Source organism: Cygnus olor, chromosome 8 (assembly GCF_009769625.2).
Source record: "Cygnus olor isolate bCygOlo1 chromosome 8, bCygOlo1.pri.v2, whole genome shotgun sequence".
NCBI classification, from domain to species: Eukaryota; Metazoa; Chordata; class Aves; order Anseriformes; family Anatidae; genus Cygnus; species Cygnus olor.
Window position 1 is genome coordinate 9,440,703 of NC_049176.1, and position 16,518 is coordinate 9,457,220.

Here is a 16,518-nt window from a genome sequence, read left to right on the forward strand (position 1 = left end):
AGCAGTGATGAAAGAAAGGAAATGCTGTGGAAGAAGAAGGTGATGTGGGCTCTTCCCCTATCCCAGCCTTGACAGGGGCTGAGCATGTTGGTAGGAAAAAGTCATCTAAGGGTGCAAACTCCTTCCCTGCTGAGGTCTGAGTAATCTGTTGCAGAAGGAAGTAAAATAAACAGCCTTTTAGCATTCTAAAAATGTTACGTAGACTGAAAAAAGCAAAGAATCCTTGAATGCTGGATATGGAAGAGGCAATTAAACAAGAAAAAGATGTCACAAAATGCCTGAGTTATAACTCACAGTTCTTGTAGTCTCGTGGAGTCAGCTGGTCTGTGTAGTGTCGGCGCAGGAACCTGTCCCGAAGGGTGCAGCTATTGGCAAGAAGCAGAAAAGCAACAAATTCTTCAAGTGTCTTTCAACATCCCTGGTGGCAGATACACCCCCTGGGTTACTGCGTCCGCCCTGAGGAATGGGGCTCTCTACCCACCTGCCTGGCAAACAGAGAGGGTGAGTGCCCAAAGGCACACAGGGCTTATCGTGGGATCCTTTTGGGCCTGTACAGGACTTACTGCGGGATGCCTGTGGGACTAAGCAAAGTGGGGTGGAAAGGGAAGGATCAGTGCAGTTTGGGGAGGAACCAGCATGGGAAAAGAGAAGGAAAATGGGATAAAAAGGGCTATTCGGGTGTCTGTCTGACCATCCTTGGCATATGTATGTATATATTTTCTGCTAATGGACTTTCATGCCCATTTGTCAGAGAGGGGAACAGGATAAGGCCACTGGTGCTGTTGGTGAGGGCTTGTGTTTTCTGCCTGTGCTGATCCGTGTGTCTGACTGTGTATACATACACACGAACGGTGTGTTTGTATGCACGCGCTGGGTGAGGTGTACACACGCAGCGTGTATGTAAACACGTGCCGTGTATGTGTACGCATGTACGGTGTGTGTGCACACGTGCTCAGCCTCACTGCTGGGATGTCGAAGCTGCAGCAGCCTCACCTCTGTTGGGCTGCTGGATTCAGCGATCCCCAACACAAACCAACCTTGTGCAGGCTTCCCCAGAGGGACCCCGGTAAGAAAACACACCTGCTTGCCAGCTGGCCCCCAGAACCCGCCCTGAAGCCCCGCCGTGGTCCTGTGTCCAAGGGGGGACCCAGGCAGGGCTGTTTGAATATCACTCAAGGACCAGTGAAAGTGGTGGGTGAGGAAGAGAACAACGTGCGGGTCAATGGCAAACCCCCATCACAGGGGGCAGATGGCTCATACCCGGCTCTCGTACTGCCACAGTGGCTGCCCGTGTCCCTGGGGGCTGGCAAGGTGACAACCGCGGGGCGGGCAGGGCTTGCCATCCCCAGTTCAAGCCCACCGGGGAGCGAGCGCTGTGGTGCGTAATACAGAGAGCACCTCTGGCCAGGATTAGTCATCTGGGGCTCTTGCTGCTGCTGGACGCACTCATCTGTGGAGCCCCGCACGTAGCGAAACGTGTGGCCGCGCGACGGCTGTGGGTGCTGCCATCCGCAGCGCCTGTGGGCTGTTCCTGCAAGTGCACGTGGGCTCCTGCCTGACATGGTGCGCGGGGCCGGGGAGCGGGGTGGTTCTGGAAGCTGGGAGATATTGGCTGCTCCCGTTGCGTTACAGGCTTGTGTCATGTCAACCATGCAACCTGCTTTAGATGTGCTTCAAAACCTCAGGGAACATCTGCAGAGAGCCACGGGTTGCTTGCTTTTTGAATACACAGACCTCTTCTTGTCTCTCCCAAAGCAAAAGCTTAAACCTAGGAGACTATTGTAATAGCAACCTCTCAGCCATTCATTCCAGCTGCATATAGGCAATTCAGACTTTTGAAAATAGAAAGGATAAAGAATAAAAAGAGAAAACTGCTGAGACCGGGCACAGCTCAGCACCAGCACCCAACACTTCCCTCCGGCAGGTGCGACGATGCTGTGGGAGGGTTGGTGGGGGCTGCAGATAGATGCCTCCTGGCAGAAAAATGGCACAGACAAGCATGAGGTTGCTGTGTGGGATGGAGAAAGGTGGCTTAATTACTGGAGAAGTGGTATCTGCTGAGGGAGTAGTGACCACCATCTGATTATGGTCAGTGTGAGCAAACAGAGGGCAGTCCCAGCCAGTAATATAGCTACTGGATGTTTCACCAGAGGTAGTATAAATCAGGGGAAATTTTGACCTAAACTGACCAGATGGAAAAAAAAAAAAAGAAAAAGAAAAAAAAAACCAACCAACAACCAACTAAATGACTGTGAATGGAAAACCAAGAGCTCTTTAAATGTTTGAGAAACAGTGGAGGAAACTATTTTTCCAGAAGTTTAACCTGACAGCTGCTAAAAATGATGAAACAATACTCAGAAAACAAGAAAGGGAGAGAGTTCATAGCATACAAGAGAAGGATGCTATAAGGCATCATGTTGGTCAACATACTTTTGGTGACACCAGACCTCGATTCAGTCCCTAAAGACCCATAATTGATGGATAAATCTTTGCTGATGAAGCTGATCTTGAGAGGCGCGTAAAGTGGAATCGCACATGTCCTGGTTAGAAAAGGGACAAATCGGCTCATTTCATGAATTAGGAAACGGTACTGCATGGGGGTCTTTTTCGCTGGCTTGGCTGGGACAGGAATGGTGTCAAACCCTTTTCCAACTCTTTAATGCAGACCCACAAGAAGGTTGAAGAGCTGCAGTAAAACATCATTCGCAGGAGGAGTGACTTCAGAAGCATCTTTTTTAGCAAAGAGCTCCCAAGGGAAGCAGACAGACCAGTGATGATAGTGCCAGACACACAAGAGAAACCACATCCTTAACTCTACCCAGGGCATCACTGGCTTCATATTCCTCCCCGGGGTTTCTAACTGGGAGTGAAGCTGGCTGAGCCCAAGAGCTTGTCTAAATGTGAGCTGCATAGTTATGTCTTTTTTTTTTGTTCCTTTTTTTTTTCTTTTCCCCAGAGACTGTTGTTTCTCTTCACTAGAAAAATGGCAAAATATGTCTTTGATTTTCTCTCCTGATATCTTACGGTTCAATGGTATGCTATGGTGTGATTTCTGACTGAAGCAGCTACTGAGGAAAAGGAAGGGAAATCAGTATGACCTTTAAAAGGTGCCAGAGCGAACAACACGCAGCCCCTGGCCGCTCAGCTGAAATCGTGGTGAACGGCGTCCAGCCAGAGGCAGAGCAGGTGAAGGTCCTGGGGAAAACGGCCGCGGGCAGCAGCAGAGCTGGCAGCTGCTGCGGGGTGCCGGGGAGAGCCGTCGGCTGCTCGCTCCGCTGCTCCCATAAAGCCGCTCACTGGGAAAAATCCCCGCACGGCGCTCCGGGGTGAGGCATTGCCTTGGTGCTGAGCCTTCTGCCTGCCCACAGATTGAGCCATGGGAAGGTAAAATGCAACATCACTTCGTGAGGCTGGGCATGCTTTTGAGATCTCCCCCAAAAAATCTGCCTCCCCATAAACGTCCACATTTTTCTTTGTGATTTTACAGCATTTTCACAATGTCCTTTGCTATTTCACACTGCCAAAAGCAGCCTGACTAATGCAACCTCCTTCCTACTGGCTCGGTGCCTCTGCTGGCAGAAATCCTTGAAGCATTATCAGCCAGTGGCTATCTGCACAGAGCAGGAGAAAATGCCACACGGAAATGAAATCAAGGGTGAAAAATAGTTTGCATGGTTGTGAGACAAAGAAACTGGAGTTCATAACATTTTTAGGCAAAAATCTTTCAGCCTGATAAGCAAATCTGGCTCAGTTAAATTATTTCTAGAGTGGATGGAAGCATTAACCAGCATTAGCTGGGGCACACAAGAGAGCAGCCCTCTAGGTACACACCGAGCAGTGAGACCTGGATGAAAATGCTGTTATACTTTTTTTTTTTTTCCCCTCTTACATTACTGCAAGGCTTCCTTTGCCTTTTCCCACTGTTGTGCTACATCAAACTGTATGAGTGGTTATCCTCGAGGCAAAGACAGCCTTGGTGGAAAGCAGCCGCACACAAGAGGACAGCACAGCACTGGACATGTTCTACCTGACTGCAGCAATGAGAGCAACAGCACTGCTTTGCTAGAAATTTATTCCAGGTGGAAGCCAACCCTTCAAATTAGAGGCAAAGATGACCAGGAAGAGCGGAGAGGCCAGATCTCACCCATGAGCATGCCCCACATGCTCCGATGTTGCCTGTGAGCTGAGCTCGGGCTGTGCAGGACAGCTAGGGCAGCAGCAAAGCTTTGTGTCCGGAAGGGCTGCAAGATGAAGTCCTTCTTCCTTACTCCATCCCAGGCTCCCCGGCATGCGCCAGGACAGGCTGGCATCCAGGCTACTCCCAAGGGACCCCACAGTCTCCAGGTAAGATCCTGTCCTCCAAAGGAGCAGCAGCACTGCCCAGCACGGTGTCAGCCACGTCTGAGCTCCAAAAACGCAGAGCAGCGATGAAGTCAGGGCAGGTCCCAGGAGGACACGCCATGCCCTTCCATTTTGACACCAAACCATCAATAACCACGCAAACAGCTCCACTTCCACCCAGCAACAGTTTTGTACAGACTGTGCTTCATGAATATTATGAAAAAGAGAGCCAAAGCTCTTCCTAAAGGCTCCCTGAATTCCCACAGCTTCTCCTCTGCCCAAGGGGCTGCCTTGTCCCACACAAGACCCCCTGAGCTTCTGTTTGTGGAAATTCACGTTTCCTTTTTCCTTCTAGATGTTTACAAACAGTTCAATCAGTTGTTCCACTATTCTTCTGAGAAGTTCAGTTCGTCTGTCCCATACAACTCCCCATTTCCTCCTTTTGGGGTGCTAAGAGTGCTTTCCTGGGAAGTGGGAACTTAAGCGAGGAGGAGGGTGCCCATGGGGTCTGTCAGGCCTTAGACCCCACACGTGTGGGATGTTCCGTGTGGGCCACAAGCTGCGGTCCATGGTCAGGATGCTTTTTACCCTGTCCAAAAGGCTGGAGTACTGCGGCCCTGTGGCACAGGGACACTGTCAGGCTGGGGCTCTGAGACCTGGTACAGAGGTGACACTGCAGGATCTAGCCTCGACCTTGACTGACGTGCTTCAGCCAAGGTTTTAAAACCTCCAGCTCTCTGGTCTGGGAAAGCTCAGAAATAGCCTAATATAACAGATAGGACTCTCATAAAAACAAACAAACAAATAAATAAATAAACAAAAGCCCCAGCAAGCCACACGTAGCAAACTCTGGTTTCCTTCAGTCCCTGCTGGAATAATGTTGCTGCAAGTGGCACTGCGAGGCATTTCTCTGGAAAATGGCTGAGATGCCCAAGCAACCAGAGGCTGCTGCAGAGTGAGCCAACAGGCTCATAGAGCCCCAGAGCCGCCTAAGCCTGCCCACTAGAATGAAGTGATGACTGGGAAGGGCTGAGCAAAACCCCAAGAGTTCCCAGCCTGGGCTCCCTGTGGAAGAGAGCTTGCCCCCACCTCCCTCATCAAAATAATTTTGATCAACGCAGCCAATTTCGGCAGCTGCCAAGCATGTGCAGCCAGTTTGAGATGCGGCAGGGTGAGGAAGGCCAGGAAAGTTTCCTCTAGGAGGATAGGCAGGAGCTCTGGTAGCACGTCTGAAGCCACCAAATCTGCATGCACTTGGGTTTTCGTAGGCAAGGCAGGCGGACAAGATGAAGGTGATTACAGCTACGGAAGACTGTCTGTGCATAGGTGTTCATGCTGCTGCTGAATGAGCTGTCCTCTTTCCTGTTTCGGACACGATGCCAGAGACATTACTTGAAATGTAGCTTTCGATCCACGGTGCTACCCATGTTGTTAACCCAGGCTGAGCGACACTTGCACTGGGGGAGTACAGAAATGACGAGGCAATTTCAGAAATACATATGCACAACCTCCACCCACATTTTCAGGGTACATTCTTTTAGAAACAAAACCAGTGCAAGATCCAAAGTCAGGGAGGGAGCTGGGCGAGAGATTGTGTCTGCTTCAGAGGCTCGCTCAGAAATGTGAGAGTTATGGGATCACACTAGTTGGGAATGTCTCGGCTTGGCGCCCCTGGCATTTTTGCAGAAACTAAGCAGCGTCAGCAAACCTGAGTGTCCTTTCCTGGAGGAAGCAGGGAGGGAGAGCATAGGGCAGAGCATCCCTGGCTGCCCTGGCGGAGCTGCTCTGGCACACAGCAATGTCTGCTCTTCCAGGAAGGCAGGCGTGGCGTGATGATTGCTCTCTCTTTCTGTGATTCCCCACTGAAATACAGACAAATTTGCTGGTAAGCTGTGCAAGACCTGCAACCGGCTGCCTCTGCAGTCACTCGCTGGTGGCTCTCGCTGCAGGTAGGAAGGCAGGTACGGGGCACCTCTGGCCCCACAGTGCTCCTCCGTGCCTGCCTGCTTCAGCCATGGGGGCCGTGAGCGATGGAGTCTGCCCTGAGACGTGCCAGAAGCAGCACCATTGCTGCTGTCATATTTGGGGATGAGGAAAGAGGGCTAGGGAGGTTCGTAGGCCTCTCGGTGGGCTGCGGCTCAGCCTGAGGCTCCAGCACCCCTGGTGAATGGCTGCTGGCAAAAGCGGGATGAGAATTTCAACGGAAAATTCAAAAGTTGAACATTTTTCTGTATGTTTCCATGACTTTCGGGTTGTTCTTGAGACGAATACCAGAGAGAATTCCTGACTCGATCTATCAGCTTTTGGCAACTCGGAGGTTATTTTTCACGAACAAGTGTGTTGAGAGCTCGGTTTCCTCATAGCAGTTTGCTTACCCAACTGCTGCGCTCCCCAGTTTGTTCAGTTCATGTTTACAAGAAATATCCTTGCCCAAATGGAAAAAGACATGAAAGAACATTACCCTTGCTTTCTGTGCATGCAGGGTACACGTTTGACAAAAGGACATGTGCCTTGTGACAGGTTAAGAGAGAACATTTTGGGAAGGGAAACCTTCTGACAGCTCAACCCTGAAAGACAGACACACATAACACTCCCAATGGGCCCTATCCTCAGCAGGAGGAGGTAGCACCTGACTTCAGCTGCAAAATGCTAATTTACAGCAGAAAAATTCTGGCTGAAAGCTTGGTGGGAAGAGCAGTGCTGGACAGCCCCAAAAGAGGGTACGAAGCCTGTCAACTGAAATGAGCACAGGAGATGGCCTTTGCTGCGGACAACTGACCTGCATCAGCTCCCTGCGTCACACGTGAATGTCACAAGAAGACCAAGTAACAGGGAGGTGCTGGGAAGAGAGACAACAGAGGAGCATTTAATACAATCCCTTAGACATATATAGGAAAAATTGCATTTGCATTTCAAATTCTTGGTGTCCCAAGAAACAGGCATTCCTCTTCCAGAAGGGAAACCTGTATGGCCCAGGGGTGTCCCTCCGAGTGCTGTCCCCAGACTGCAGGTTTCAGTGAGTGCAAAAAGGGATGTTCCCAGAGCAGTTCTCCATTTTCTCCCTCTTAAGTTTCATGCAGCATCCCACAGCCATAAAACTAGAAGACAAAGGTGAGGAGAAATGGAGGGTGCACATTTTGTCTCTAGTTCTTTATGCTGTCTGCTGTCTACCTGCCTCACTCACATCCCCTCCTGTTAATTGGTTCTTTATTGAGAAGAGATTTCAGCAGCATATCATACTACCAACAAGGGAGGCAGACAGCCCTGTAAACCCCCAACCTGAGGCTGAACAGGAAGATGAGAGGTTTTACTGTCAAAAGATTGAGCAAAGAGATCAGTGTCCACCCAACTCTTAGCCATTGTTGGAAACGTCACATATAATCAAGAGATCCACAGCTGAAGCTATGAAAGACATAAACACATCTACTTTCAAAGGCCCTTACTCAAAACTGAACTGGGATGCAACAAATCAGCCCCCACATTCACCAAAAAAAAAAAAAAAAAAAAAAAGAAAGAAAGAAAGAAAGAAAGAAAGGAAGGGGAAATTCAGATTAGTCACAAAGAAGTTCCCCCGCCTGCTTCTCGGTGCACATAAAACCCTCTCCTGAAGGCACTGTGTTCATTTCATTTCTGTTCCTGGGACAGGAGCACCTATCTCTTCTGCCCCGTGCTCCCCAAGCTGTGCTTGCTGGCAGTGTGGCTGCAATGGACGGACAGCCAGATGCAGAGCTGAGAAAGCAAGACGATCAGATGGACCGCGAAAGAGAACCTGCTGGCATGATGAGTGGCGATGAGTGGAAGAGCTGGAAAAGAGGGCAGGTTAGGAGGAACACGCTGCACCTCGTGTCTGCGGCTGCTCAGTGGATATTACTGCTTGCCTGCTTGGTTTATCTTGGTCTAGATTCTCTGCAACTCTCGACGGTAAGAGCTCATGTTCCACCTGTTGTCTGCTGGCCTGTAAACCTTTGTATGGGCTTTTTTGTAAGAAAAGAAAAAAAAAAGCTTTTAGGCTTATCCCCATTCTAGCCACAAGTATTTAATGTATTCCTTAATAATTATCGCTCATTTTTTATATCTTTTGCCCTCAAAACAACTCCCAGTATTGCCAAGTTGAGCTTTGGGGAAGAAGGTTGTCAGGAGGTGGGCTCATTCCAGGAAGGCACTCTGCCCAGCAGCGCCAGAGCCCAACCAGCCCCGGGGGAGGAGGGCTGCCTCCTTGCGGCTCTGGCCTCGCCACATCAGCAGCTATTGGTGGAGCTGACTTGCAGTGACTGACATGTATTCGCTTTAATTAAAAGGGATTATCTGAGTGGATGGTTGCTTTTAATAAGGACAAGTTGAAGGATCAGAAGCCAGGCTGCTCGTATCATCTTCTGACCTTTTAAAATATACTATAAGTGCAGGTAGATATGTCGGAAAACAAGCTAGCTTGTGACAGCTCTAGCAAGACCCATTAAACCTTTCCATGCTCCCAGCCTGTGCACATGTTGGGCTCTGGGAGTAGTCATCTGTATCTGCAGAGGACAGTAAGTGCCCCTACGTGTGCACATGAGAGACAGAGACTCTGATTATGTGACCAGAGAGAGTTTCATTTATACATAACACCACTGCAAACAATATACAAAACAGAAATGCCTGAGACTTGCATGATTTTAGCAAAAAAATGCAGCAAATACATTTTCCTCTTTTGTGTGTTTGCAGACTGGTAGATTGCCAACAACTTTTTCCTGCTATTTCAGTGCCGCTTATGCACTAGCTACTTCTCCTCCCACATCTTCTCCAAGAGCTACGTTAACACTGTAAAGTATGTTGTGCTTCATCTTAACAGAGTTCACTCTTTCCTCCCACTTAGGCTTGGCAGAGAAGCGAGCCAGGCATATAACCCTGCAAGGGAGAGATGGCCTCATGCTCTGGGTCCCCTGCTGTTTAATGAAAACCCCCATGCTGCATGCAAGTTTCACTGGCCTGCACCTCACAGCACTTGTTAAACTTCAGAATGATAGCACTGATAACGCTAAAAGATAACACATTTCATTCAGTTCAGTGCTCTTCTCCTTTTAGTTTTTTGTTTTTTTTTTTTTTGAGAGAGGGAAGTTGCACTGGAAGCCAATGTAGAAGGCCAAGCTATCCCGCCCTGCTCGAGAGGCAGAAACCTCTCCAGGGTCACGCTCTGGTTGTGACTCCTTGTCTCTCAGTAGCTCTCTATTCTGTGAAAATGTTAACTCCAATCCTCCTCCTCCAAAGGACGATGGCAGGGGCTGGCACTGCTGTCTGTCAGTCCTACAAACCCGAGACACCAGCAGCTGGGAAGGGTACACGGTGCAGGCCTGGAGTTTCTCTTCCTCAATAGAAACGACTGAATCAGGGTGCTTAAGAAGCAGGGACTGCAGCAGATGAAAAGTCCAGGCTCTGGGAGTCACCACAGGACCCTTTCAGTTTTAAATGTTTGTTGAGCACAGGCTGAGCGCCGGTTTCCATTATTCTAGGCAGACAGTCACGGCATCCTGCTCTGACTGCACCACGCTGTGCGGGAAGGTCTCCCAGGCTGTACCTGGGGGGATTTCATAGCACGGGAATTACAGGGCTTGGTAGGATAACTGTGGACTGACCTTATAAATGCCTACAGCAGAAGGAGCAGTACTAATCTGACTTGACTCTTGGGGCAGGCTCAGAGCTGGTCCACTGGAGTGACCAAGAGGCTGTCCCTGCTCTTGGGAAGCTCCTTCTGCTCCCAGGGCTGGAGAGTGCCATGCTAGCCGTAACAGCCAGACACAGCTGTGTTTTTTTTCAGAGCAAGAGCACGTCTGATTACTTTTTCTTGTCATATCCTAAAAGACACCCTGGAGTATTCAGTGAAAACACAGCGCAAATAACACACGTTCAAAAAAGACAGCATCTGCACTGCGCTTAACAAAAATGTACAGCAAGCTGGTTCGTATCACGATGCAGCTTGGAGAGCAAGCCTCAGCTGTGATTTCCAAACAAGCAACTACTAAAAATTGTAGTGATCGGTAGTCAGCTTTTGTATCTGCAGTGCTCGTGAGTTCCCATCTCTGCTGGAGTCACCTCTTCTTGCCAAGGCGGCTGGGAAAAGACCAAGGGCAGGCCACTTGCAGGCACAGTCAGAGGGCATGAAACTCCCCGGTGGTGGATGCAGGCAAGGTAAACACCTCGGGCAAGCATGGGGAGTTCAAAGGCTCCTAATGATCTATCACAAGATGTTTTTGCCTAAACAGAGCAGGAAAAGGTGCAGGGCGAATAATTTTGCAGAAGTTCAATGTAGGTAAGGAAGGTACGGCCATAATCCTAGTATCTCCCGGTTTGGAGCAGTTACAAGCCACTTCCAGCACACAGTTGCTCAGTCTGTCTGACACTCAGGGCCAGGACCATGACTTCAACAGTCCTCTGAGTTAGCGTGTTTTGTTGTCATCCCCAGGGGCTTGCACTTTATGCAATACGAACCTAATCCTAAAACTTCTGCCATGACACAGTGCTAGAAGCAATGTCCTGGACAGGAGGTCTTTGGCAACGGCCACAACAAATCTCGTGTTCAGGGAACCCAAACAGGCAAACATGATGTGGAAACTGTGTGTAAATGATGCAGGGAAACTGATGCAGTCACTACAAGGCAGAACAGAGAAAGAGGGTGACCAACTTTGATACTAGCTCCCTCCCAGTGCTACAGATCAGTTCTCTCCTCAGCAAAATTTATTGGGAGCTAATTGCAAAGTCCTTTGAGATTGTGCAATAACCAGCAGAGACACGTCAAACACGCAATGTGCCGTAGTGACAACGGGGCTGATATTCTTACAATGGCCACAAGTTTGTTCCCCAGCCTGTCTGTGGTTAGTAGACTCTGCCCACTGATGGCCAGAGTGGCCAGCTTGCTGTAGATGCTGTTTGACCTCAGAAGCTCAGCAGCCCTGCACTTAGTTGTCATCTCTTGGGAAACTACCTGGAAATCCCAGCTGCTGAGCCAAAGAGTTGAGCATTTAGGCACCTACAAACAGTATATGCATAGCCTCGAGCTGCTGAGGCAAAGGATAGGATCAGTAATGTCGGAGGAGATGGTTCCACCAGAGCCAGTGGGTGATCACGCAACCAAAGCTTCTATTTGGTAGTCGAATCCAGCTTTGCCAGTGGTGCAAGTGGCAGAGCATCAGCTGTAGCAGCACTAGAGGGTGCCAGAGCAGAGGTTTCCCACCACCAGCATCCAGCACTCACCTCACCCTCTGTCACAGAGGTCTTGCTCTAACCTCCTTCCTTCCCCGCTTGCCTCTGCCAGGGCGCAGCACTGAACCCGCGGAGCTGCCTGTCTATGCTCACTCTCTAGTCCGATACTTCCAGCACCATCTCTCTGCTCAGAGTGAGAAGGCTGCTCTCATTTCTGTAACAAATGGACTAAATAGATAAAAGACAGCCTGACACACATCTGACCAGCCCATCTTTCCTGCTGGAAACCTATGGAATAGGTAAATAGAAGAAAACACAGCAGCCAGCCTAACCTTTCACTCTTTAATCAGGCAAGATGCTGAAGTCTTGTGGTTGTGAAGAGACTGCAGATTTGGGCCTCCTGTGGTTAAGATGAGAGATGGGTTTGAGATGCGAAGTTCAGATTTAAAAATCTAATATAGAAGCTTGGTGTTTTGCATATCTGATCAGTAAGATACATATTTCTGCATTTGCATTCACTTTTTCTCATAAAATGCAAACCAATTTTAATCATATCTTAGTGCCCTTGTAAGGGAGCCACTGGGAGCCACGCATCCTGTAACAGCCTGACCCAGAGGACAAGGAACACACCAAGAGCTCTTGCTCTGCGCCCCTAACTCCAGACCCACCTCTTGGAGCCCTGCAGCATGAGGGTGCCACACCGGGGCACAGCCAGCTCTGCTGATGGGCTCCCCTGGCTGCCAGCCAGACTCGAGGAGCTCATGCAGAGAGGCTCGGCACCCTGAAATCCTTCCCTGCTGCTTGACTCGGCTTCATAATACTCACCTGGATGTTTTTCCAAGTGGGACCAAATCTCCCTGGTGTGCTCAGCACCCAGCTGAAAGTTGGACTGGCTGGGAAGCACTCTAAAGTGGCACTTTATAATACTAATGATGCTAATAGGATAAGGTGTACAGCTAGCCCTGCTCCCAGCGGGGAAACAAAAGCGAAAGCGGCAGAAGCGACAGCCCTGCTGCGTTAACGAGGATTTCTCTTCCTTTTTTTCAGCCTCGCAGTGACAAAGTCCTGTGGACCTACATCCGCTACACAGGTGAGTGGGCAGCCGGGCTGGGGTCCCTCGGGGTGCTCCTCACGCTTCCCGGACAGGTCCCTTCGGTGCCCCGGGGGCTCCAGCTGCCTGTTGGGCTGTGCAGCTCCTGTTGTCACGGAGGTGGCAGAGGACAGGGCCAGGAGAGCTGGGGGACGAGGGGCAGAGCTGCGAGGTACAAAACCAAGCAACGGGGTTTTCCCTGAGGGGAAGAAACATGGGAAATTGGAGTGGCTTTCTGCAGTCCATACTTACACACTGAAGCAAGCATTCACTCTGAAAGTACAAAAAACGCATTTTTGAGAATTTACTGAGTACACACAGCATGCTCTTGGGGTATTTCTGAAACAAGTAAATGATTTCCTGATTTATGAAAAATGTAAATGATTTCCTGGGGAAGAGTGAGCGTACATGGTGGCAGAAATAGCAGCGCTCTGCGTACTGAGCACATTGTATGTTTTGCCCCGTGACACACCTCAGCGATAGGAGCGACTAAAATTTTCAAGTCATACTTAAAACATTGCTGGCAGTTTTACCTTCAGGAAATATTAGAAGTGTCACAGTGAGGCTAACCTAATAGAAACACATGATTCTAGAGAGAAAAAAAAAAAAAAAAAAAAGCTTGAGAAATTGCCCTCAGCCTGGAGCAGCTGTGTTGCCTGACAGGAGACCTTCTGGTGAAGTTTTCTCGTCAGCATCTCCAGGGTGTCAGCCCTTCCGTGGCACAGCAGGGGGATGTTTCCAGAGTAGCTCTGGAAACTGTCACTGCTTGTTCCAGGAGAAAACCTTTCACGCTAGAGTTTTGTTTTAATTTCCTTGATTCTGCTCCGTGTACATTCATTTCTTCTGTTCCTTTCTACACTGCTTTTTTCTTCTCAGAAAATACCCCCACAAAAGATGGGGAATTTTGTTACCCACCCAGAAAAAGCTCTTTTCCTCTCTCTTCCAGCTTTGAAAACTTTCCTCTCCTCTTATTTACTGTTTTTATTTTCTGTTCTGTCGAGGAAGCTGTGTTTTCTAAACTCACAGGGATGCCTTACTTACGTAAATACATCTGTACTGTAATTAAGAAATACAGCAAATAAATAGTGTATAAACAGAAACATGGAGGAATAATTTATATAAACCGAAGATTTAGTCCAAAGGCACAGCTTGCTCAGGAATGGGAACCTGGAAAATTCCACTGCAGACCGCGCATGTCTAGAATGGGTGATATCCTAGCTCCAGTCTGTCCTATTCTCTAGTTCAGTCTCTGTCTTTCCCGTATTTTTCCACCCTTCCTGCAGGCAGTCTGTACAAAACTGCCCCCTTCCAAGAAGACTTTTGTCTTCACGGGGTCATCTTTTCTCTCTTCCATTCCAGGTGAAAGCATCAAAGGAGTGGCCATGAATTTCAGCGCAGAATTAGGCTCTATTCATACCCGGAACGGCTCCATCATGATCACTTGTGACGGCCCCTACCTGGTGTCCCTGAAGGCCAAGCTTTCCCCCGACCTGGATGACAACAGCTCACTGAAGCTGATGATGCGGAAGACGGAAAACAAGAACGTTGAGCCCCTCTGGGAGCAAACCATCCAGGGCAGTAGCAGCACGGTAGATCTCATCACGATGCTCTACTTGTTTGCTCAAGATAACATCACCCTGTGGACCAGCTTGAATGTCACTGTCATGGAGTTGTCATTTAGCCTTGTGCTACTAAAACCCGTCTTTTGCCTCCTGTAGAAGATGACGCATGAAATGTAACGTGTAAAGTACAGCCTTTCCTACTGATATGTTCACATGTGGGAGACTTATTCTCACAGGCTGTACTTGTACAGGCAGACTGCTCTAGCCTCCCCTTTTGGGGCTGTGGAAAGCCTCAGCTGGAGTGCAGGTAAATCACAGTGCAAATGGGCTTTACATAGTGCATGCCACATTCATCTCTGGAGCTCTATGCAGTAGGATGGATCTTTCTGATGCTGGAGAAAGGCATGTGTGGAGTCCTCAAGGAAAACAGAGATGAAAGCCAAAGAAAGCCACCCAAGCTTAGCTCATATTCAGAGAAACTCTGGGTTTCTCTATTTATTTGACAGTATCTGCATATAGTACAAATGCTCTGTATATTTGCTAAAATAAAGGTCTGTTAAATCAGGAAGACACCTCAAGTGTCTTAAAGAGATTTGGAGAATGAGGAGAACAGATCTGCTTAGCAGCCCTTTGCCTGGCAAGGCAGGAGAAGGGAAAGAGGCAGCAAGGGACTTTCTTTGCAGTGATCTGACTGCACTGGACTGCAGGAATGCAGGCCCTGCAGTGACTATGAGATTTGTAGGAACAGCTTTTGAGAGAGGAGGCTTGCTGGCTGTTCCAGCTGTTGGCAGAGCACTGAAGCCTGAGCCAAGGGAGTGTCTGGTAGGACATTTATATCTTGACACCAGCTCTCGGAGGTGTTAAGTTGAAGGACAATCTCCCTCAAGCAGACACATGCAGACTGGCTCAACCAAAAAATGATCCAGGCACACAAAATTTGGAAGAAAAGGATGAAGGCTTTCAGTCTGGTGGGTTCTCTCTAATGGACCGAGTGAAACCTGCAGGTCTGCGCATCTCTGGGAGGATTCGCATAGGTCCTGCAGCAGAGCCCTTGCCGCAAACATGCTCACCTCGGAGAGGTTCACAGACCCAACTTCCACGACATGCCCGTGCACCGACCTGCCTGGCTTCTGCCAGAGTCAAGGGACAGACTGCTCTCAGCCATTCCCTTCACGTGCCCTGAGCACAGCCAGCAGCTGCTGTATTTCTGCTTGAAGTGGGGCAGACTTCAAGGGCGAGTTGACCACCTGGCTCCCAATGAATCCCAGCAACATTTCAGCAGTTGCCCACTGACTGTACGCTCCAAAGTCTATTTGAAACTATTTATGTATTTATACTACAGGCATACAAATGTTACTTCACATTTCTTAGAAACACTGGGAAGGATTGAGACTTCAAGCTGTCGGCGCTAAGCTCTTTGCAGATGCTCCCGGTGCTCTGGAGCTTTGCTGCTCCATGGGCACCGCGCTGCCACCCACCTCAGCTCCCCGGCCGCCCGCTCCTGCAGGCACAGGTGTCAAAGGCAGCTTAGGAAATCTGGGGCTCTGGCGAGCTTTTCCCGTGCACATTACAATGCTGTGGGCAGGTTTCACAAACATCCCTCCCCAGCCTCAGGGGAAACCTCCCTGGCTGAAGCAGTTACTCAGCTTTTTCTCAGGACTGAGAAGCTGTGGGCTGGCTTGCGCCCACAGGGTGCTGCTCCCCAGCTGCAAGGGGCATTTGGGGCTTTTACTCCTGACTGCCACTGCCAGGCACCGGCACTCAGACCCCAGCTGGGTGTTGTCACACTCCTCAGGTGAAGTGAGAATGTGTTCCCTTCCGTAAAAGCTAATAAAACTTTCCTTTTTGACCTCGTGGTGTCTCGAGGGAGGGGGGACCCTGTTGAATTATCCATTTCCCTGTCTTTGAGCAGACGTGTTCACCAGTATGAAAACTGTAAGAAACTTTCACACACCGATTCCTCTGACCTACATATACATGTACACACACTTGTCTTCAAATAAAGGTTGAAACAATTCCATTCCGGAGCTTAATTACTCAAGGGACTAATTACCCTCACCAGTAAGTTTCTAAGCCATCAGCTTCTGTTTGTGTCTTGCAGCCCCTTTCTCCACAAAGTTAAGAGTCTCCTGCACAGGGGAAACGTTCGGTTTTGCTATTGGGGCTGCTATGGCCTTGTAGGAGCTTGTAGATGGTGCTAGAGTTGCATCTTACAGCTCTGTTCATCCACGTCATTGTGCTGAGGTTTTGGGTCTCCCCTCAGAGACGACTGCAGCGTGAGCTGATGAAGTGCAAGGCCTGGAGCTGGCAGCTTCTGAAGAAAGTCCCCAACTCTGGAGGGACAGGGCGCTC

At 49.4% G+C, this 16,518-nt stretch overlaps 1 protein-coding gene across 1 annotated transcript; it reads left to right on the forward strand.

Moving 5' to 3' along the window:
• The first annotated feature begins 379 nt into the window (after nt 1–379).
• Nucleotides 380–16,184, forward strand: TNFSF4 (TNF superfamily member 4). The gene is made up of 5 exons (XM_040566009.1): nt 380–501; nt 2,957–3,186; nt 7,987–8,262; nt 12,562–12,604; nt 13,964–16,184. Exons 2-5 carry the CDS (start codon nt 3,094–3,096, stop codon nt 14,320–14,322), a joined length of 771 nt encoding a protein of 256 aa, XP_040421943.1. The 5' UTR covers nt 380–501; nt 2,957–3,093; the 3' UTR covers nt 14,323–16,184.
• The last annotated feature ends 334 nt before the right edge of the window (nt 16,185–16,518 follow it).

Bases quoted from the DNA above. Each gene is read 5' to 3' on its own strand.
- TNFSF4 (XM_040566009.1), top strand. From the start codon at position 3,094: ATGACCTTTAAAAGGTGCCAGAGCGAACAACACGCAGCCCCTGGCCGC. The intron at 3,187-7,986 runs GTGAAGGTCCTG...TTCCTGGGACAG, and splicing joins TCCAGCCAGAGGCAGAGCAG to GAGCACCTATCTCTTCTGCC. The intron at 8,263-12,561 runs GTAAGAGCTCAT...CCTTTTTTTCAG, and splicing joins ATTCTCTGCAACTCTCGACG to CCTCGCAGTGACAAAGTCCT.